The sequence below is a fragment of the Passer montanus genome, unplaced genomic scaffold, assembly GCF_014805655.1.
Source record: "Passer montanus isolate IOZ18808 unplaced genomic scaffold, ASM1480565v1 scaffold5, whole genome shotgun sequence".
Classification (NCBI taxonomy): domain Eukaryota; kingdom Metazoa; phylum Chordata; class Aves; order Passeriformes; family Passeridae; genus Passer; species Passer montanus.
In genome coordinates, this window is record NW_024369929.1 from 9,569,883 (window position 1) to 9,593,509 (window position 23,627).

The window sequence follows — 23,627 nt, forward strand, 5'->3', positions numbered from 1 at the left end:
GACCAGGGTGACTGTTTATTCTGGTATGGGTCTTCTGAATCTGAAACAGGAAATTTTCAAATTTCTTTTGCTTCTGTGTAAGAAGGTGTATTTTTTATTTCTGTTTGTGGTGGGTAGCAATACCCAAAGCCAGGATGCTGCCAAAGAGCCTCTTCAAACGGGCAGGGCGTGCCACACAGGAGCTTTGAGGAGAAGGAAACCCAGTGAATCCCCGAGGACCTGTCTGTGCACTCTGGTGTGGTTTGGTTGGGGTTTGTGCTCTGTTTGCAGCCTCCTTATTCCTGCTAAAGCCTTGGGTCCCCCAGGGTGTGTGATGGGCCAGGAGAAGGCAGGGAGGAGCAGGGAGGGAGGTGGGAGCTGAGCGTGAGCAGCTTTGCCTCCATCTCCTCCTCCAGGTCTGAGCCTGGGGACCTTTGGCCATAAATACCCCAAACCTGTCCCAGCCTCTGATGGTCACTTGGCATCCATCTGGAGAGCACAGAAGCCAGTCTCCAGCCTCCGTTAACAGGTGTTTAAATCTGTCCCTTTCAGTGGGGACCATGGTGAGTCCGTACCCGCTTGTGGCCATGGCTGGGCCAGTGCTGGTGCAGAGGAGGCAGAGTGACCATGGCCCTGGCAGGGCCTGCAGGGCAGAGGGGATCTGGCATGGTCATGCAGAGAGCCCTGCTGGGCACAGCGCCCAGGTGGCTCCGTGGCACTCACCGGGGCTCTCCCTGCAGGGCAGTCCAGCTGCTGTGACAGCGACTTTCGGCCGGCGTGGAGGGCGGGGGGCTGGCGGTCCCTGAGGGGCGCAGCGCGGCGGGGCGCGGGGCCCTCCAGCGCCCCGGCCCAGAGCGGGCTGGCACCTGCCGGGGCCAGAGAGAGCCGCGTTACTCACAACGCTTGGGCACCTTGCACAGGCCTCTTAGGCAAATGTTACTCAGAAATGTGTTTCCCTTTGTAAATATCTTTGTGAAGTAATTGATGTTTTCAGTTGTCATTTTGGTGACAGAAATTAATGTTAAATATAGTAAAAAGCATGCATTCCCTACCAAAAAAGTGTTGGCCTGTTTAGAATACACCATAAAGAAAAGCCCCAAACCATAAAATGCAAACCTTATGCACCAAACCTGGCTGCAGGATGTTGTGCATACAGCAGCTGATGATTTTATGCATCAGCAATTCTTAGCTAAGGATCCCAGAATAAATTTGAACAACAGTCAACATTTCTTTTAGCGCCATAGTGCCATCACACAATGGTGATCTACTGTGATCTGCACCCTCTGAGTATCACAAGAAAACAGATTATTGCTCTGTAACTTACTGGTGGAGTTACTGCGAGTCCGCTGGCATGCAGCCTTACCGTGCAGAAAACCATTCTGTATTTCCAAAGGCCTTTCCTTACGTGTTGGTGTTTCCTAAAACAAAAGAACAAAAAACCAACAAACAAAACCCATTGCTATGCAAAAAATTTCCAAAGTGATCTATTCTTAAAAAATAAATTTCTTCTAATTTGGCTTGCACAGATTTCAGCCTAAATTAAAAAAAAAAGGAACAAAATTCATTATTTAAAATAAATAGGAGGATAAAGGAGAATCAAGCTCAAAAGTTTGCTATAAAAATTATTATAACAAAGTAATAAAATAGAAATTGATTCAGGTCCTTAGACAAAGTGAACAGAAAATTAATTGGACACCCCCAGTTGGTCCAGACAGATCAATAGCTTGATGGATGGGTAAGAAATAGCCATGCTTGTCTAATTTCTGGAGGTAGCTCATACTTTTCAGGTACTCAAGCACCTTAGGGATGTGTTGCATTCAAGAGGAAAATTCTTAATCCCACCTATGCAATGATGGATAGGTGTCTAACTTCTGATTCAGAGGGATGTTTTTTAGTGAAAATACAATCTGAGCATTTACAAACCTCTGAGGACTAAGTTTAAAAGCTTTCAAAAAAATCAGTACCTTCCAGTGGGAATCTCCTGTTGCTTGTGAAAATATGGCCCCTAATTCTAGCATTTAAAAATTTGTCAAGTAAACATTCGGCTTTCTAAATGCAGGTTTTTAGAACTGTTGGAAAATAAGTACATGATCACATCTGAATAACAGTTGGTATTAGGAATAATTTCTCGGTGGTTCCTTCAAGTCCTGATTCTGATCATGTTTCCGTGAGACAATTATTTTGATCCTGAGGGAATCCCAGTTAAAGGAAGAACATTACTAAATACAGACACCATATGGAAACTGATATAAATAAAATAAAATGCCAAATTTTTGCTCAGTGTTACTCTGCAGGAGCTGAGACAGGAGCAGTGTCAGAGCACATTGAGGAGTTCTGTTTGGAGATACAAGACCTACAGAATGCTAATTTTCCTCTTGGACAGCAGGTGGGGGTATTGCCAAGTAGCAAAATGCTACTAGCGCTTTCCAGTCCCATCCCCTAGGGAACTCTTCAGAATAAGAAATACGGAGCAGATCCTTAAATATTAATTTTGAAAATTATTTTGTAGTGTTTCTCTTGCCAAGCTGGCTAGCTTGAAAAGTCTTTGCTATTAACTGTAGATCCTAGATTCACAGAACTACATTTTTACAGGGCCTGCTCTCTGGTTCGTCTGGGATTCATAGATCTTCCCTTAAATCCGTTTCTGCCTTTCTTCATCTTCAAAATGGAAAATGAACATTGGCAAGCTGTGTGTTTCTAAATGAAGGGCTTGAACAGCCCTTCTAGAGCTTCCCAGGGCCTTGGCCTCCTCACAGCCTCTGTTTATCTGGGAAAAAGCTGTGCTGAAAGTCACCAGAGTCTGACCACAAGAGGTTTTGGGTTTTGTCAGGAAAGGCAAAACCATCTTCAAATGTCTGATGAACAAATTCCTTCCTCTCTAAAGTAAATGTCCAGTCACCCCACAGTTGCTCATGCTTACTTTGTGAGCCATCATGATGTTCACCAGCCGTGTTGTTGGGGGAATGAGAGACTCAACCTCCTTTCTGGACAGGTCTTTCAGTGATTGTTCATTTAGTGCTAACAGTTCATCCCTTGGGCTCAGGCAATCATCCCTTAAAGGAAGAAAAGAAACATTTCTATATTATTTCACACAGAATAATATGTCCCAGTTCCGTGTGCTACCTGTCTCGCTATCTGAGGAGTCAACTGCAATTCTCCCTTTGCCTTGACCTCGGCTGCCATGAGGTGCCTGAGTGTGTGATACACCCCATTCCCTGCTAGGATTTTTCCCTGTTGCTGCTCTCTTCTGCCTAGTCCTGCTGATCACTGGCTGCCTGATGATCACACAGCTGACATTCAGGCAAGATATTCCTCCCTTCTCACTATCTTGCACTGAAAAATTGACCAAGGACTACATTTACTTCCTGTCAGGAACCTTGGCTCACATTGCTTTCCATGGCCTTGTGGGACTGATGCCAGCCAACACTGCCCTTTAACAAGGGATCACCATTTGAGAACCTGTACACTCTCTCTTCTTCCAGGTTTTATTTCTTGGTGTAATTGAGCAGCATAGATCCCTGAGTGGTCGCAGTTTTATTTTTCTACAATCTTGACGTGTGTCTCCAACTGGAAGCAAGGTAAGGAATGATTCCCAGACGTCATTTCTTTTCTCTGGAACTGAACTTCAAGGCATAGCCTGTCACAAAAAGCTGGTTGTGCAAACTCTGTGCAAACAAATGTCTCTGTAATAACTTGCTAACTCCTCATGTACTGTACCTGTTTGCTGGGCCTTCAGCAGGCACGTGGCTGCCTGTTAACCCTTTCCAGAAAGATGCACATCTTGGACTCCTGGAGAGCTTGATTCCTGAGCTGCTGTTCCCTGATGTGGAACACAGCCTGCAGATGCAGCTGTCCTGATCCAGAAGATGAAAGGTTGCATGAGCAAAAATGTACTAAAGCTGATAAAAGTTACTTACACTTAGTCTGAACCTTTTTAAGAAAGGCTTAGAACCAGGTTGCCTCCCAGGAGAACAGGAGCCTTTAACACTGTCCATTTGAGAAAAAACAATGGTGTTATAGAGTCAGTGTTTTATTGAGTCAGAAGTTATTTTCCTTAGGACTTCAGTGGCTTCTGGCTACAAGAGAGAAGAATTACAATATAATGTCCCTTTGCATGAGGGGAAGAGAACAAATAACAGACTTTTCATAGTAACTGGGTAAACTTTGCCTATGCTAAGTATTGTAAGAATAGACAGGGAGGAAAATAAACACATGCCAGAAAATTAAATGCTCTGGAAAACAGAGGAGGTCTGAATGGAAAATAAGTAAAATAAGTGTATACAAAACACTAGAAGCTCCACCCCTGCTGCTGACTTGTTAAGTGGGGGCAGGGGACCAGAGAGGTCTGTAGCAGTGGAAAATTTTTTGTCCACTCCAGACTGGTTGAAATTGCTGTAGTCTGCATTGCATCTGGAGGACTAATTGTAAGCATATCTTTAATGCAGTTATGAATCATTAACACAGGGCCATTCAGAAGGAGAAGTAGTGCTTTGAGACTTACATGGAAAGCAAAGAATGGAGCAGCTAAGCACAACACATTTGACTAGGAAATACACTCCTGTGGCACAAATGCGAACACCTAAAAATTTAAAAGATAAGAGGAAAGCTGGCAAGTTAGCACACAATTTCTTTTCCATTTGCTTAGTATTTCTCCTGACTCAAGAGAATAATTCATTTCTCACTTATTCTGCTCCCAACTGAACCCACCTCCTCTGCCCTCGCCAGCCTCTCCATACTCCACAAAGTGAAGAGGGCTCTCAGTGTATCCTGGATCCAGGCTTGTTCCCAAGACATTTGTATGACTGAGGTATAGATTTCTGAAGGGGAGGCAAATTTCATATGTTAGGACAGGCCACAAAACATAACAGTGGTCAACTGTCTGTGTTGCTCCCAGGGCCCCTGGTCAAGGTGGCATCAACTATTTCCAGTCATCTGTAGTCCTCTGAGAGCCCAAGGAAAGCTGTGTAGCCACTTTCACCATCAGTAGGGCTTCATTTCTGCCCTAGGCAGAGTTCATCCTGAGGATGAGAATCATTGCGCTGCTTCACCAAAAATCAATAGGCTTTGCATCATTCCTGGCTGACAGCAAACACAAAATGCAAATTACAGCAATGTCAATAAAGGTCATTATCTTTCAGGCTGACTGCCGAAGCCTGGCTCTCATTCTGAAACCTGCCAGAGTAAATCTAAAGCTGTGAATTAATGAAATATTTAGCTTGGGGCCCTAGGCTGAATTCAGTAGGTAATGGATAAGAGCTATACTTGTATTGACTGACTCGTTAACTCTGTGGGTTTGCTTACATTCCAGATTGTCTGCCTTTGATGAGGAGTGTCTGAATTTTACGAAGCCTTTTTTGTTCATGAAGAATTTTTCTGGTGAGTAATATGTTGGTAAGGATATAAGCATGGACAGAGTTCTATCTTAAACCAGTTGACTTGAACTCTAATATTAGTTTTGGAGCTTTCATATTTACTTTTCACCCAAGATAAATATCTTGGGAAATACTTACTTGAAATCAGGATTACATTATGTTCTTTTTTTTTTTTTTTAATCTTATGGCAGTTCTTCGAGGTCTTCGGCACAGTAACAAAATAAAGATTAACATTCTGATGCCTTAAAATTTGAGATCTTGAGTAGCAAAAAATGGGACACATGCCAGGCTGGAAATTCTGGGTTGTATTAGGACATCCATGTGAAACATCACCAAATCAAAACTGATATGAAGATTTTTCCAAGAACTGTAAGTTGCATGCACTTAGTCACTAGGAAAGTAGAGGTTAAATCCCTTGCACACAGCAGAAAAATCCCAGGAACAATTTTTGTTTATATTTGTAGTCATATTACCCAGTTGGGCTACATTTCAAATTAGCTCCATGTCTCAATCATTGCTGCAATTCATTTAGGTGAATTACTTTAAAAATTAAGTTTTTATTGGTCTATGGACATGTGGCAAATATCGCTATGTTGTCAACATCTGTATTTTTTGGGTACTGGATATAGATCATTATATTCATATCCAAGTTATTGCAACATGACAGAAAATTAACAAAAGCTGTTCTTCAGAAAAATAAATGTTTGACCAATTCTTGTGCCCGCAGTCAATTTGCTTTGGGTTTAGTTCTTTAATATTATTTTTCCTGTCTCTGATTATTTTATGCATAGAAATACTGCTGATGGTTCCAAGAGTAAAGACAGTATTTATTTTTACATGCTTTTCCTTTTTAAAGTGTTCTGTTTCTTTTGAAAGGTGATTTGTAGGTCTGAATACAGTGAATACTGAAATATTGAAAATTTGCTAAAAGAAGGTTGTCAGGTTTGAGATGGGGGCAGGTGGATCCTAGGTCAACCTTCTCTCTTCATTATTAGAACATATATTTAAACATATATTTCTGCCAGTGAATAAACTCTCTGCTTTGTCTTCCAGAACTTCAGGACACTTAGGAAACTTTTATCTACGTTGTAAGTTCCACTCAAAGCAAAATTTGTATTTAAACTGAATCTGCTTGGCTGAAAGATAAAAATTAAAGGAGTTTAAGAGCCTTCTTGAATTTTCCACAGGTGAAAATAGATTCTTGTGTTTTGTTCTGGAAAAGTTATTTTTACATCCAGGCCAACACTCTCTTGCTGTTCCCATTTTTTGTCATCCAAAATGCAAAGCTTCTGAGGATGCTTTTTATCTGCCATTTAAAAGATTCCTTTTTCCTTCATGCTTTCATTAGACATTTCTAACCCAGAGTTCCATCCCAAAACATCTAATTCCAGATGTTGTTTAGAAATAAGGGTAACCATGGCATCTGTGGAAAACTGAAAAACTTTTGTGCACTCTTAAAGTAAGACACAGTAGTTAGATTGTCTGAATTGAAATGTTATACAAGGCTAGTTCAAGTAAGGTCTTGGACTCAGTTAACCAAGTGCATGACAATGAGCTAATTGACTGCTGGTTTAAAAAAAAAAAAAAGGAAAAATAAAAGGAAAAATATATCTAACTGCAGTACAATAATGTATTAAAATATTTAGTTTTTCTGGTCTTTCACAGTCCTATGACTGTGAAATGGCTGGGATTTCTGAGGGAATATGGTCTTTGGGGATTTTCTTCAAGGAGTAATTTTTTTCTGCGTCAGTTCTGACAGAAAGAGCCAGAGTCTCTCTGGCATAAACTCACCCTGCTGGCTCTGACGTACCAATGCCTTAGTCTTTTAAAAATATTTATAGTAGATGTAATTCATTTTCCCAGCAGCATATTCCCTTTGAAACCAGTAAAATGGCAGAAGCTGGAAAGCCAGGATGAGGCAAGGAGCAGGGCATGAGACCAAGTTTTGTCCTAGACTGACAATTCAGCACATCTGATGTTACAGAAGGACCTTTCCCCCATCATCTGCCCTTTGGTGTGTTTTTCTGGGAGCCTTTTCTGGCCTGCATTTTGCAGCACATGCTGTATTAATGGAACAGGTCCTTTCCCAGGATGACCTGGTGATGTGCACCAAAAGCAAGAAGGCTGGGCAGACAGAGAGAAGTGTGAAAACTGAGGAGGACACAAATATCTAAATAAATGCAGTCTCTTATCCTGGCTTTGGTTTTCCATCCTGCCCGTGGGCTTGTGTTTGAGACATTACAGTCTGTTGCCATAGCACTTGTCCTGGTACCAAAGGGCCAGCTAACTGGTGTTTGCATCAAGGCAAGTTAATAAAATTATATCCTGCTGCTGACCAAAGTAGAAAAATTACCTTTTGCCTTTTCCCTTCTTCAAGCAGAGAGTCAGGGACTAAAGGAAAAAAGGGTGCAGAAGTTTCTAGAAGCAAGTAGAGCCATGCAGTCAGGTCACCTTAGTTCCCATATTTATTTCATCTGAATTCAGCCCTTTTCTAGTTTATTCTAGATGCTATTTCAACCCTGCTACCAGCCCCAGTGGTAGCTCTCAGTGCTTCCTAGGGTTTTGGGGGTGTTGGGAAGATGTAATGGAATGCTTCTTGGGGTAGTAGAAGGGCTTCTTGTAGCAGGTCTCACACTCAGCACAGCCTGCTGTTCTCTGAAGGAGCTGATATCATCTCTTCCTGCCCAGTTCTCCAAATGGAGTGATTTCATTCTGAGCAGGCAAAGACATCTTCCACAGTGTTTGCTGTGTCTGTGCACAGAATATCAGATACTGCTTACTATTTATTTGGTTTCTTTTCTTTCAGGCCATGTGGAAATTGCTGATTTTGTGAGAAGCAAACTGTAAAGGAGATCTGCTTGTTTATACAAAGACCAGCTGGCAGTCCACCATACCACACCAGACCAAGCACACCTCATCTCAGAAAGTGTCTGAACAAGTGACACCAGGGTAACCCTGAGCCTCTAGACACAGCAAGGAACAGTCAGTGTAAGTGAATAGTGGGTCAGAGAAGCCAAATGAATTAAAAGACTGTTTATCTGCTCTCATTGCTGACAGAACATTAGAGGAGGAAAAAAAATACCTTTGTTATTTAGTCCTGCAACACCGATTTGCTAATAATTTATTGCTTATGGTGAATCCCATGCAGTCAATAGAGTATGGCTCAGAGAGGCACTTAAGGTTTTCAACAGAAAAAAAGGAATTTGCATTTTGAATGCATTTTGGTGTTACAGGTTCCCCCTTGCTCTGGAGAAGAAATGCACAGGGAGCATTAAATCATGCAGCACTTTTAGACATTCTTCTCTCCTTCCTTGTGACAGCAATATTAAGTTGTTCAGTTCTGTGGGAGTTATTAACACCTTCAGAGTCACGCTTGGGGCTGGAGGTGCTGGAAAGCAGAAGAATAGTGGAATATCCTCAAGAACACCACAGAAAGAATGGAATCAATTTTCTTGAACAAAGGCAAGGATTCTTCAGCTCTGAGTCACACATCATGAATTTCTGAAGTGTCACATTTAGATGGAGGAGAGAGAATTACACAGGGACATGAAAAAATGCCTGTTTGACTTCTTAAAGAGAGAAGGCTTAAGCTTTGTAAGACATGTGGTACAGGAAGATTGTTCTGACAGGCTTCTGCCTGGAAGGTAGAGATCACTGGTTTTGTACTCCAGGGAGAAAGCCTCAACAGCACAGGACAGGGTTGGTATGGCTGTTACCATGTTCATCCTACTTAGCAAGCCAAGACTTTAGAATCACTCATTGATCCATGACTCTGAAAGGTATGGAAGATTAGCAAGTAGCATTTGAAGAGGTTTAGATTGCTATGAGAGCTCTGGAGTGGGAATTTTATGGTACTCATAGTCTACAGCAGCACTAAGCAACCCAAATGCTGCTGTGAGGGACTGAGCTGCTGATTAATTTATGTCAGCATCTGACACATGTTCTTCAGTGACACTGATGCTTCTGCCTAAGGGTGGATTTATATCCTTAGCAGCTCTATTTTATATGTGCAAAGGCATTGTGGGAGTTACCGTGTTCCCCAGATCCCTGTTTTAGCTGCTTGCCAGCTATAAAAGCAAACGATCTAAACTTCCAGTCTGAGATAAGATACTGAGGAGTTGCATGTGGGTATGGATCACAGCAGTTATTGGAGCCCTGCACTCTCAGGAGATGTGCAAGGAAATGGATTGTGGCAGCTGACACACACCTAAGTGCTTCAGCTTTTGAAAAGATGGGGGAGTGCACAAAGTGCACCTGCACTCACTGAGACAGCAGCAGGCTGCATAAGGACTGTTTCCAAAAAGGAGGAGTTGGCTTGTTTTTTCAGGGGACTGAGTGAGTTTTGGGACTTGGGTATTGTTTTCTGTCAAAATGCAATAGCAAGTTGGTTTGGTTTTGTCTTCCTGCTGGGAAGACAAGGGTGGAAACCACCCTTTGCCAAGGGTGGAAACACCTTGCATTCATCCTGCTGCAGTCTTTGTGATGCTGGGCATGCTGTGGTCATTATCAAGGGTAAGGGGAGATTCTGATTTTCAGTACCACTTGTGCCACTGTGTGTTAGGACACAGATGTCTAATTTTAGCCAATACATATTTTATTTTATATAAAATAAAATAAAATATACAAGAAAAACTATTTAGGTGAAAGAATCAGTTATTTCAGATAAGCATGTATCTGCACAGATAAAAGGAATAAGGTAATAAAGGAGATGCCAAGATGATAGTTGCAGTGAGGTCCTTTTTACACATGACAGCAACAGGTAGAGAGAAAGTGGAAAAATTATCCTACTGAAAGAACTTTCTAAAGCCATCAAAAATATATTGCTCAGACTGAAAAAATGTTCAGATTGTTAGGGTTCACATAGCTGATTAGAGAATAACATTGTAATATGAGGCTCTTAGACTTTTCACATCTCTAGGAAATGTGACATCTCTGGTGGTTTTAGAGCCATCACTACCTTCTTCCTGAATTAGAGGGAAAGAGCATCTGCCTACTGAATCTCCTGTGTCTGACAGTATTAACATAATTCATGCTTGCATGACTTGGGAGATATCATGGTATCACACTACAAGAGCACTTTGCTACAGTGACAGGTTTATATTTTGAGCTGAAGAGTCTCTTTCAGATAGAACACACCAGCTGTACTTGTCTGAACACTGATAGTGGCCTAGAGGCACTGATTTCAGCAGAGTGCTACAGCACAGCAGGGAAGCCAGTATATTTTCATGCCTTTTATGCAGAGCAGGAACACTACAGGTTCACAGGTTCTGAAAAAGCCAAGTAGAACCCTAAGTTCCTGAGAAATTAGGAACTACTGCAGCAGGAAACATTACAATACACAGCACGAGTTGCCTACCTTGGTGAGGAACTTTCTTCTTGTGTTGTTGCAGTTCTCATTTGCTGCAGCTTTGGACTGGAGAGTGCTGGTGACCACACGTGGAGGATCAGGTGGGCTGTCTTCTGCCTCTGATGTGCATGGCAGTTGAGTTCTGGGGCAGCAGTCAAAATCCTCTTGACCCCAGCTGGTAGAGATCTCAAAGGGATCAGAGCATTTCTCATCAGGACTTGACCCATCATCGCTGGTTTTGGCATTGCAGAGTATGAGTGATCTTGAAATGGAGCGAAACTTTCTTGACTTCCTGTTCCCAGCGTTGTTCTTTTGATCCATCTTCAGAGAGCTGCTGCTCTTTTTCCTATCATTCTCCCATTTATGTGGCATGATACTTTCAGTAGTTTTCTCTGCTTCTGTGGTGCTAAATATCCTCCAGGAAAGGAAATATAAAAGTAAGTTGTAATATACCCCACTTTCTCCCACTTAATAACCTACGCTACTGGAAAGCCCTAATGAATAAATCGAATCAAGAGAGCCTTTCAGTCTGAGAACAGCCACGTGATATCTCATGACTTGCTAATTCTGCTTCTGTGCAGAGCTCTCCTAGATCCTCCTTCACCTTTTCATTCTCTTGCCATGCTACCCAAGCAGAGTGGAGTGCTTTTAATAAATGTTTGTGATACTGCCATTGTCTGCTTGCTTTGGGCATCTGCTGAATTTGCATGTTGAAATCCCAAATTGAAAAGGAAGATACTTTAAAAGCATTACTCTATCCTCCTAATATTATTTGGAAAGAAGAAGCTCCTTCTGAAGTTTGATTCATGAAACCACTATAATTCAAAGAAGATTAATCAAATTGTCAACTCTAAATTCTCTGCCTGGCACATCCGAGTTGTAAGTGGTTTAGCAAAAGTCAATCTTAGCCTTGAGAGAGTAAGGAATGTCAGGCTGCCATAAAGCTTCCACCTTTGCAAACCAGAACTCACTTAAGACTGTGCATTTAAGAGTAACAGAGGGATCCAGTGAAGCACTTAAGCTGTGAATATCTGATTAGAGATTGAATTCTATAAGGAGTACAGCTCCAGTACATCAATCAAAAAGTGTCCTATTACGAAATGGTTTGTTGCAGCACATGATTCAACATATAAAATTAAGGTAAATTGGAAAAAATATATACAACCAAAATATAGCAAAACTTGGAGCTTTTGTAAAATGAGTAATGTAATGAGCATTTTAAGATAACAAAGTGGTTAAAACTCTCTCAAAAAAAGCTTTCTAGAAATGCTTTGGTAGGTATATGTCAGCACTAAAAATTTGACAAGAGGATGTCTAAATTAATTACTTTGACTGTCTCGCCTAAGTTTTATCATAACATTTACTACACAAACTTTTCTATTCTCCTCACAGGACTAAACTGATGCTAATGTTGCCATTCTAGAGAAAATACCAATTGAAATGTAAGTACTTGCATAAATCAAAGATGCTACAGGTGTTATACACAAAACTGAAAATCAGTGTAATTTGAAAAGCACTTCTCAGGTATCCTATCGAGAGAAAAAGTTTGTCCATTGTGCTCTAAACTGGGTTGTTGCATTTGTTTTTTTCCCTGTTTCTATGCAGAATTAAGTATATATATGTATATATATATGCACTTTGTACCTGAAGTTCCACTGATGATACAGAAAGAAAGAATGCAGATTTTCTAAAGGCTCCTCACAGCCACGACAATAAACACAGGCCTACAAACTCAGACCAAGCCAGGATAATAAATTCAAGTCAGCATGGTAAGAAAGCTGCAGGATTATTTTTCTTGGGGTTTTTTTTTTCTTGTACAATTAAACAGGAAAAACAAAAGCAGATGATAAACACTATGCCACTGAGCATCTGCCTAAAGGAGCTATATGGCATTGCTGGAGAAATCCACAGTTCAACATGAATCTAAATTTGCTTGAATTTGTAAAAATAAAACAACTTTCAGGTGCAGCAGCGACATCCCAGGGAGAAGGATGGCTTTTTGTGCATTCTTTTCTGGTGGTTTTGGAATAGGTAATGATTCTACAGCTCTCCATCATATTTTCTATCACACCAGTCCTATTATTGCTGAGCCCTTATGTCTCTTTTCCCAAAACAAAATCCCTAATTCTTCAGACACTCATTCCCTGATTATTGGAAATCCAGGGATTTCCTAGCAAGACACTGTTTCAGGGCAAACTTTGAAAGTAGCCAAAAAATGCCAAGGTTCCTAAAGCTGCTGTGCTTTCTGCCCCTCTCTGTGTGTCTTGGGAATCCTCTGTTCCCATGGGAGTCTGACCCCAATGGATTGGAGCAGGGGGATGGAAATCACTGGGCTCCCAGCCTCCCTGACTTTGGCATGAGGGAAGCTTTCAGGGTCAAACTGGACTTGCATATTCTCCTTTCCCTTCAATCCACAGAACATTCTACTTTTTTCTTTTTTTCAGAGTAGCCTCTCTTATGAATGAAGAGTTTGGTGTGATTGAGAGCTGCAGCAGCACAGCCACACTCTCTTCCTGTGACACAGAGCACACGAATGTAAGGTTTGGAGATCTTGTTTGACTTTTTAAAAATGCACTTAGTGTTTTGGTAAGCCTAAAGCCTTAGTCTACCATCATATACATGAATTAAATTTTTTAACTCGGAAATCCCTGTTAGCATCTCCACTGTATTAGGAAATTAATCTTGTTAAAGCCTATGATGTTGTGTTCCCTGTATGTCTAAATGTAAAAATGCAATCTGGCCCATTAGACCAGATTGTGGAGTTGAAAAAGAAAGAATGGCTGGGCTGAAGAGAATTTCTGCAAGTCTCTGCTCTCAGCACCTGGGTAGGAAGCAACAGAGCTGGAGGTGAGTGGAATGTGCCTCACTTGAAAATCTGCTATAGGGATCAGTGCTTCTTTTGTGATACTGGCAATTGCTATTAGAGACTGGTAACACCATCACAAATGTTCCCAAGCTGCACATTCAGACATAAACAATCCTGCCTGTGTGGGGAAACTAAAAGAAAGAACACTTTTCATTCAAGTATTTCAATTTTGTACAAACATTAAACACACTCTTACTTTTCTCAAAGAGGAAGAATTTTAAAAGAGCTATTAAGCATTTGGATAAGCAGAGGACTTGATAGCTTAATGGTCAGAACACAGCTCTCTGGAGACTGGCATGCTAGAATGAAGTCCTTTCTTGATCTGCCTGAGGCTAGTGGGCTTAAGGGAGAACTGCCATCAGTACTGAATGTCCAAGAGGTGCCTCTCTGGCTCTGCTACACATCTGGGATGCAGGGACCATTGAAGCACCTGTTGAAACAGGGAAGGAAACACGGGTCTAAGTACATCCTTCTTTCCCATCCCCCTGTAATGCTCCTGAGGAATTTTATCTTATGCAGAGAGAACTCTTTGCCCTGCTCCATCAGCTGTTTCCTCCTCCCCCGCCCCCATGAGAGCTCCATCCACTCAAAGACCAAGTTTAACCCTGAATGATTTACCTAATCCCACAGTGAGACAGGGGCTGATGTGAAAATAAACCCACCAGAACCAAAGACTTCCAGTTAAATACTTGCTCTTGCTACAAGTATTAGATCACAAGTCCTAACTAAGGCAACATTCTTTCCAGAGCTGCTGATTCAGGGTTGCATTAAGTGGCAAAAATAAAGAAGGTATCAAAAACATAGTCTGTAAGTTTTCCAATAGAACTATGCAGAAATATTATTTTACACAGCATACAATATCACAAGTACCAGAGAAGCTTTGTGATTCATTGCTATCTTCCACCAAATTTAATTTGAGATATTGATGGCATGGACAATTACTTCAAAGTCAATTCTCCAAACCATTCATCTTTTTCTCCAGTGCACTCACTGCTTGTCATTTTCTTTTGCCATTCTTATACCTCCAGCTTGCCTGATGGAAGCTGTCTGTGGTTTGTAATGCAAACCAAATGTTCCTTCTATGTTTCATTTTTTTTTCACCCCAAGCTTTATTTTTCCAGCCTTAAATCTTAAAAGCCCAAACTCAGTCTGTCTTCTGCAAACAAAATACATGATCTGAGCTGTAGCCATTTGGTTCAAATTTTTGGTTGGATATTAAACCAAGCATTTACAAGATACAAATAATTTGGTGTATCTCCCAGATTGAATGTGAATGCTCTGCTGTTAACCAGACAGTAGAAAATACAGGACTTTACTAGCAAGAACAAGATGAGTTTTACATTACCAAGTGCTAGCAGCATCCTCTTTTAATCTAGATCTTGCATCCTAATTTAATCTAGACCTTGTCATCTTACTCAGATTCATTGCTACGCAGTACTTATAACACTGAAGTGTTTCAAATGTCTAGGGTTTCCCCACACTAGGTAGAGCTAAAGATTTGGAAGTTTTCTAATAAAGAGTAAGAAACTCCCAGAGAGTAGAATTAAAAAATTATAATTAAAAAAAACCCTAATGGTAAAATAAAAATTTAAAAGGAGGAACTTACAACAGCGAGGCAGACAAACCTGACTCCTGCAGAAGGCTGTTCCTCTTCATAGGCCTGGCAAAAAAAGACAGAGTGAATAATTGAAAACACACTCTCCTGGTGCCACGTGACTCAGTTTCAGTAATTGTGCTCAGTACATTGGAACGGAGCTATTGTTTCCTAATTGAAGAAAATGTCAGCAAGGCTAGATAAACAAAAGCAATGGGATGCAGTTTTGGGGAAGCTGTTTCCAACAGGCTCCCAGCTACCCGGACATGGCAGGGCCATTTAAGGAGTTTGTGTCATTTGTTTTCACCCGTCACTCTCTGGCCCAAGGTTTGATGGGGTTCAGGCATGTTAAACCCACCTGAGAGGAGTTGGGGCAACAGCAGAGTCTGTGCTAATCCAGTGAAGGTTTTCTGTTGGAGGCTGAGATGGCAAGCATACTTCTTGTATTTTTCAGCTGATATTTTAACATTAAGCTAGTAGGAGTTTCATTGACAAATTCTGCTCCAGGAGCAAAACATAAGAGGTGCCACTTTTGAATGCCAGACCTCTCTATTGTTCACCATGAACACAATCTCTTTAACCAGTTCTTAAATACTTTCCCCTTTATGGGCTAGACTGCAACTTTGTGATCCCACCTGATCAAGGACTCCGAAAAGTGTGGTTTATCACACAGATCATGTCAGTCCCCACCTGTTGATCCTCAGTTGTGCTCAGACAGACATAATGAAATTGCTGCAAAAACCTGCTTGCTCTCAATGAAATTGTATGTTAAGATTCATAGGGTGTTTGTTAAATTTAAAATAATCTGTAAAAGAAAACATTGTATCTGAAACAGTTCATGTTAGTTTATTGAAATAGTCAGGCCTCTTTAGAGAGTTCTCACAAACCATAAATCTCATGCTTTTCAGGAAAATGTAATCATAAACCTCACCCCTTCTGGTCATAGAAATGGTCAATATGAGAGTGCTTAGACACCTGCTGTGCTCTGTGTTCTATGGCTTGAAGGTTCTGGTTTTATTGCTTTGTCACTAACCTTGCAAAGGAGGGAGGGGAATTACAGAAGGGGTTTAAAATATTGCACAGATAGGGGCTCATGTTTAGTGATCCTATGGCTTCTAGGAAAAACATGGACTGTAAAGACAAACATCTGTCCCATGAGAATTATTCCATACTGGGAGAAAAGGGGAAGATGAAATCTCTTCTCTGTACAGTGTCTACAGGTGTCCTGGAAATCTCTGTCAGTGATAATACAATTGTAGGCATTCTGTATTTTAAACATTTATGGAATTTGACATTGTTTTCCTAACATCCATGTTATTGGGATATTCTTTCCCCAAAGGAAATCTTCTCTAAAGGACAGAGGTTTTACCTGACTCACTGCTTAACAAATGACATGGAACATTAGCCAACTCTTTCAGAAGAACCAAGCCTTGGCACTGACTAGTGATCCACAATTATGAAGTAGCTCTCCTGGAAAGGAGGAGAAATAAGGAGCTGACTTTGTATTTTGGGAAACAGTTTGTCACTGTATTTGAAGAGAGACCACAGTGGCCTTCTACATAAAATGGGGTTTTATATGTAGTGCTAGTACTGTAAAAAAGAAATATCAGCAAGGAAGCAAAGCCACAGACTGTTTACCACTTTACTGTCTTTCACTACAACACACACATGTTTTTGTTTAGCAATAGAGAACTCATTCACACAAAATCTCAACAGTCCCTGAGTTCTGATCCAAGCTGATTGAGCTGGAAGCTCAAAAGCATTGGAAAGCTTGCTTTATTTCTTCCCATTGTCACATGCTTTTGCATTTCCTGACTATGGGCTGAATAATGTAGTCCCTAAGCCACTGGGAGTTTTGTTCATTCCAAGTCTGGGCTTCTGCCAGGGCCAGCAGCAGAAACATAAATATCACAAGGAGGGGCTGTTTTTTCATGTTGCTTTACTCTAACCTTTTCAGTTTTTTCCATCTTCTCTGTGCAGTAATTGTTCAGTGCCCAGTGGTGAACAGAAAAGCAGGTTTTTAGAAGCCATGAGGAAAAGGAGAGGGAGAACCTCTACTGTGCCTGCCTCTTGTGTTAATGGTATGCTTTGATATTGGATACTGTGGTCAATCTTCATTACTTAGCTCAAAGGTATTATGGCAGGAAAAGGGCAATGAACACTGATCAGAGACTGGAATTTTGTATTAAAAGATTGAAATTATGTGGACTCTCCTATGCAGAAAGGAACTACATTGATAAAAGTTTATGAGATAAAAGGAAATATAAGGCAAATCAGTGTGGTTTCTTTATTTCCTTCTCATGTGAAGGACAGGAAAAGAATGTGGTAAAATAAAGAGTGTTCAAACAAATAAAAGGAAATACTTAAAATCTAAACCATAATGAATGTGTGGAACAAGAAGGCAGCAGAAATCATGAACACTTTGAAGTTAGCTGTTTTGTCTTTGATTTCAGTCAGACAGAAATTTTACCCCAAGAGGTGAATTGATGAAAATATATATCTGTAGATAAAGGGAATAGCATACAGAAGGTGCAGCAACTCCTGCTCCAGAATGAAACTCAAACAATGCAGTTTACAGACAGAGTAATACTCCTGCCATAGGATAGTTACCATAAAATGGGATAACTCTTCTGATGTCTGGAGTTAGTATCTATTGGCAGTGGGTAAAGGAAAGAGAAGAGCCACTGCACTCAATAGTTATGGCAATTCTTCTCTTTTGCATGACTGAAATCAGGATGTGTCTGGAACTATAGCAGATACAGGAGCTGATCCCTCTTTTCTCCAAATTATTTTCCACATACACAGGTTTGGGTTCTAGAGGAGAAATATGCAGACTATTCAGTACTAAATATTTTGCCTGTTGCTACTGGTGATAACCTTTTCCAAAAACGAATATATAAATTTAAACAGGACATTAGTACTGGGCAAAGCAGATCTCAGTAATGATGGAACAGCCTCAGCACTGATCTCCACCCAACCCCAAACACTGCTTGTGTTAATATGAAAGAAAGCCAATAGTTGGGACTGTTCAAGTTTTTATCCTGTCCTTACATTGTTCAGCAAACTGATAATTTACTTTTGCCTTAAACACAGCCACAGTTTTCACATTTGCCATGTTCCAGACTACAGTTTTGTTGCACAAGACAATCCATCCCCTCACTGCTGCTAAACCAGGCTGGATTAGTCATCTGTGTCTTGGGTTTCAGGACTTTCACACTGCCCTTCCATCCATGAAAACGTAGCTACCTGGCATGTTGAGTCACCATATTAGCCCAGCTAATCCAGTATCCTTATCCAGCAATTGTTTTAAAGGGATTAACTTAAAAAAAAAAAATCAAGATAGAGCTTGCTTTCAGGAAGAGTTTCTGAGTACCTTGGTAGAGTAGGGTGAGGTTTGTATATTATTCCAAAATGCTTGGACATATCATGATATGATATGGTATGATAGTCTTGTTTCAGCAGAAGTTACAGCTGCCCCATTTTGGATAAGTATTGCATAATGTTAAATTGGGTAAATCTCTTTTTAATTCCTTTCATTATTTAGTATGTAATTTATGCCAGGAAGCACAAAGATATTTTTTCCCTTCTACACATGAAATGAATCCTGTGTAATATAACTGTAATCTATCCATTTCTGGGTCCCATTAAGCTTTTGATTTCAAGAGTATGCACAGGCAATGAGTTTCATGTGTTACATATAAATGTACTTCCTTGTAATTGTTTGAAATTTGTTGCCTCTAAGATTTGTTCAGTTCTTGTACTATTCTCATCTTCATATCTTCATGGAATGCTTTTCTCATTGATCTCTGTACTGATGTCATCCTCTATCTTCTGCATACTTTTATCTTTTTGTCTTCTGCCCCTCTTTCCAGCTTCACACTGCTTTCATATGTTTGGAACTCCTCCTTTTGCTTCAGATCCTTTTGGAAAAAACTCACTTCCTTTTGTGAACTTTATTACCTGACTATTTTATGATGGTATCCAGCTCTGCAACCTCCTAGACTATTTTCAAGTGAATTGCTTTCCTGTGAATTAATAAAAGTTCCTAGACCTTGTCTTGCCAGAAGCATTTGTGCTTCATGACTTGCACTCCCACTCTGTGATTACTAACCTCTCTTGCTGCAGTGCCCCAGAGATGAGCACTAAAATACTGCTTAGATAGTTCCATGCAAGAGGGTCTAAGTGTACACCCATAAAAAGTATTTTTACCTCATCTAGAGAACATATCCTTGAACTCCATAAAGAATATGTTACTTTATGCATACAATGCTTTGTTTACAAAGTAGCCCATGTGATTTACATAAGTGATTGTGTTAAGAGTGTGTGATTGAAAAAGTACAGCACTATGAGTGTAAAGTTTTTTGGCTATAGCCATGGAGGGGTGCATGAGGCAAAAATTGTACCCTTTCAGCTAAGTTTGTGTGCTGTATTTTTATTGTAATATTTTTATAGTGTGCATATAGGGTATGTATGACATTATGCTGGGTTTTGAGAAACACTAAATATTTATGTCAGCTATGAAGTTGCTAAATATCTAGTACTGAAGGAAAGGTCCATCCCTTCTTTTTTTTTAAAACATTGACCAATACACAGTTTATAACTTAATGCAGCACCAGAGTAGTAAAAGCATTATGTGAGCTCTCCTGTATGGTGTCATTCAAATTTAAACAAATATTTTTAAAAGTTATGACTTTACCTTCCTTCCACATAATGCTCTTTTTTCATCTGACTTAGTATTTCCTTTAATTTATAGTTCCCTAAACTGTAGGCATACATAAAGACCCCTTTAGGCTGAATGAAAGGAGAATTATCAATAGCCAAACTATGATTTATAAGAAAAAAAACATAAGCAGCAAAAGAAAACTGAATTGACTCTACCTACAAAAATGATACAAACATTTTCTATTTATTTTTCATGAGTTCAGTTAAAAGGTGTATTTAGACCTGCCCTTTTTTTAACCCGTTATTGTGAAGTCACATTGGATTTTGTCATATTTGTTGCTGCTGCCTTCTTTACTTCTTGAACAGATGTGAATGAATGGAAGTACTGAAAAGGTGAATATACTTATTCCACCTGAGTACCAGTGGCAGAATTTACTCCATATTTCACACTCTGGTCCAGGCACCACTTGCTCCAGCAGCCTGATCTCAGGCTCACCAGAGTCTTGTCATCCCTTAGCACTTCACAGGTAACATGCATGGTCCTCTCTGGGTGGTTGGGTTGTCTGTTAGGGCTTTTTGAGGGGGAGAAGGTATTGCAGTGTTTTGAGGTGCTCTTATGGTTTGGTTTGGACTTTTTTGTTTGTTTCTTTGTTTTTTTCAGTTAGCTTTGTCAGTGATTGGTGATGAATTACACAACTTCGGTATTAGTGTCTGAATAAAATGACTTTACCACATTTGTAGAGTTGTCATTTTAAGCACAAGGTTTAAGCAGTAGCTATTTCTGATATTTGTCATCCCTAGAGCTTGGCAGAGGGAAAGCTACTTAACACAGGCTGCTTCTTAACTCTGCCTTAGAAAAGTCTTGAGGACCCTTCATATTTCAGCTGCTGTCCCTTATCTCTAAGGCTATGACAATCAGAATGAAGCTGAGCAGACAGGTTTTGTTTGTGGTGTTGAAGATAACAGTATAAAGTTCCTAGGGCAGCTCTCTTATTTTTTGGCAATGCTGTAGCTTTTAACACTGACTTTCATCACAGTGCACACCACATACATCACTCACATTACAGAAAAATCAGGGTATCTCACAGGTTTCCCATGAGGGAAACAGTATAATCTGTCACATAAATAGGTCCCTGCTAAGGCACAAAACATAATGCTTCTAGTTCTTCATGAGATCTGATGGCCATAGGTGTGATAAATAGTGCTGGGGTTGGCTGCAGCATCCCAACCAGTCTAGGATTTAGTGTCTGTGGGAGATTACTTTGCTTCCACATTTTAAAATCAGCCTACACCTCCAGAGCAGGATCTAATGTTAAGTAGTTTAGAGCTAGTGGCTGAGACATCTCAGCTGAGAACTCCTGATAATAGGGTTTTGATTTTTCTATGGAATCAATTCTCAAGACCAGAAGTTGTTGTTCTAATTAGCTAGTATGATTAACCTGTTGAAGATAAAATGTTCACCTGTAATTTTTACTGATGAAAATAATTCCTACTCCAGGTAAAGCTTATCTTTTAAAATAAGCACCAAATCTGAATGTAAAGACATTATTACACCAGTCTTGAAAACTTGCTATACACTCAGACTGATTGTTATGCTGCTTAGTTACCATTTCTTTTAAACATCACTGTGTCCTCATTTGCCTTTATTCTGTGTTGGCCCAAAAGAAGTAGACTATTCCTGTTATGGCACAGCAAATACCTATGATCACTTCCCCAGCGTTTTTTATGACAATCAGTAGGAGGACCATGGAGTAAAAGGAATCATGGAAGAGCAGCTATAAACTGGACTGTGGGACAGACTTTCTGCCTCCAGCCCTGGGGCTGACTTGTGAACTGACTCTGTGGAAAGGCTGGAGACACTCAAAGAGCTGGTGTGAAGCAGCGTGCTGAGGTTCAGCACAATCCATCTCCTAGAGCAGCCTTGGTGCACCTGGCCACTGAATGACCTTGACCCTGAAGCACAGATGGAAGTACTCAGGAAAGTCAAATTTTCCAGTGTCCTTTTCTTATGTATGCTCATTTTTGATCCAGAGAATACCTAATAATGATTTCCACAAGAACTGATGCTATATTATGTCTCTGGATTCCCAAAAGAAGCAGCCTCTTCTGGGATTTAACTCCCAAGTAACTGTCCAAAATCATGTTCCAATACAAAAATATGATCACCAATATTACCCAGGATTTTCTTTCTCTGGTTATTTCTTTTTTATTTCAAGACCTTTTAAACTGATTATAAATGCTATCTTTTTATTCATTGACTGAATCTTTAAAGACTCGACTCAAATAAACACTCAAGAATGCCCCAACCTTTAAGGGTTGCATAAGTTGAGGGGCTTTTCTCTTATTTCTGTCATAAGGAAAGGACCCTAAATACATAAAATTGGTATCAGAAAAATGTTAAGACTTTGACAATATCAGTTTAGGCTCAGCATTAATCTTGGGTGAAGGAATAAACTGCCTATAACTGAACCTTACCAACCACGTCTAATGCACTATAAAGCAATAAAAATCTGCCCCAGCTCATTTTTGACTGAACATTCTAATTGAGTCTGGAGGTCTCCTTCCAGCTCTGATAGTGACCTGCTGGTTTGACCCAAGGCTTGCTTCCCTCACTTCTGAATCCTTGTCCTCATCAAAGAGAGAGGGTTATGGCCTTGTGGTCACCTTCTTTTCCTTGTGGGGCTTGTGGGGTGAGAATTTCTCTGATGAAAAGTACTGGAAGATAATTTAATGTTTGTTGCTCGTATGTGTTTAATGGGACGATGGACAAAATTGTCAACAGCTACTCTTAGAAAACAAAAAGAATTTCCTGTTGTCAAGTAATGATATCCTTTCAACCCACCTCCCATTAAGCAGAATCTCTTGCATACAAAGCTTATTCCATATGATAAGGCATGCAAGCTCCCTCACAGGGTGCAGTGTGTGCCACACTGTAATACAGAGAGCAGAAATATTATAACAGCAGGAGGCAAATAAAGCAGCAGATCACAGCCCTGGTGCTCTCTAAGAGCCAGGAGCTGTAAAAGCAGCAAAGAGGCCTCGCCTGTCAGGTCAGTCCTTCAGCACAAATTGAGGCAATTTGACAGCCCCACACCTTTATGTCATCTGCTCCCAGGCTGGTGCAGTGGGGAAGAGGGGAGGGTTTTGTCCCCACCTCCACCCTGGGAGCAATCCTGCTGCAAAGCCCCTGCAGTGACTGCGTGTCCCAGGCTCTGCTGGCCAGCAGCTGGGTGCCCAAATCTGGGCTCCCCAGCCCCTCCAACCAGGCAGCACTGGCAGCAGGGACAGCCCAGCAGCAGCACCCTGAGCTACACCAGCCTGCACCTCTGTCTGTGGGCTCACACTGCTTCAATCAGTTACTAATGAGGCGCAAAATAACAAATACTATTAAGTGAACACTGCATTAATAATGCTGGCAAGGTTTCAAGTCTACAGATGTTATTTATAATACATGACTAAACAAATACGTGTTCCCTTTGAGACTCAGACTCAGGAGCAATTTACTGATTTCCGGTATAGGCTAGTTCATACAGGGATTTGAGTAAATACTGCATCTGAATGTAGACACTGTAGTAGATAATCATATTAATGACTAATTTAAAAATTATTAGAAAATTTCTTTTCAGATTATTAGATACTAGCCCTGTCTAATTCTTGTGGAGGAATAAATTTTTCTGTATTGCTTTTTTATACAGAAATAAAATATTCAAAGAACATAGCCTTCAGTTACACAGCACAGTGGAAATGAGTAGAAAGGTTAGAGAAAATTCTGGAAAAAAAATGGACTTAGAAGAAGCTAAAAAAAGA

The 23,627-nt window shown here is 40.4% G+C and overlaps 1 protein-coding gene across 1 annotated transcript in view; it reads right to left on the reverse strand.

The window, feature by feature from the left end:
• IL16 (interleukin 16) overlaps window positions 1–15,350 on the reverse strand; it is a 29,421-nt gene extending 14,071 nt beyond the window's left edge. Inside the window, exons 1-6 of the mRNA XM_039723532.1 lie at window positions 15,171–15,350; window positions 10,708–11,113; window positions 3,697–3,833; window positions 2,900–3,032; window positions 1,304–1,397; window positions 703–845 (exon numbers count right to left, since the gene is read on the reverse strand). Coding sequence (XP_039579466.1) covers window positions 703–845; window positions 1,304–1,397; window positions 2,900–3,032; window positions 3,697–3,833; window positions 10,708–11,113; window positions 15,171–15,220 — 963 coding nt within the window. The 5' untranslated portion in view covers window positions 15,221–15,350. The remainder of the gene's footprint in view (window positions 1–702; window positions 846–1,303; window positions 1,398–2,899; window positions 3,033–3,696; window positions 3,834–10,707; window positions 11,114–15,170) is intronic.
• Window positions 15,351–23,627: the final 8,277 nt, after the last annotated feature.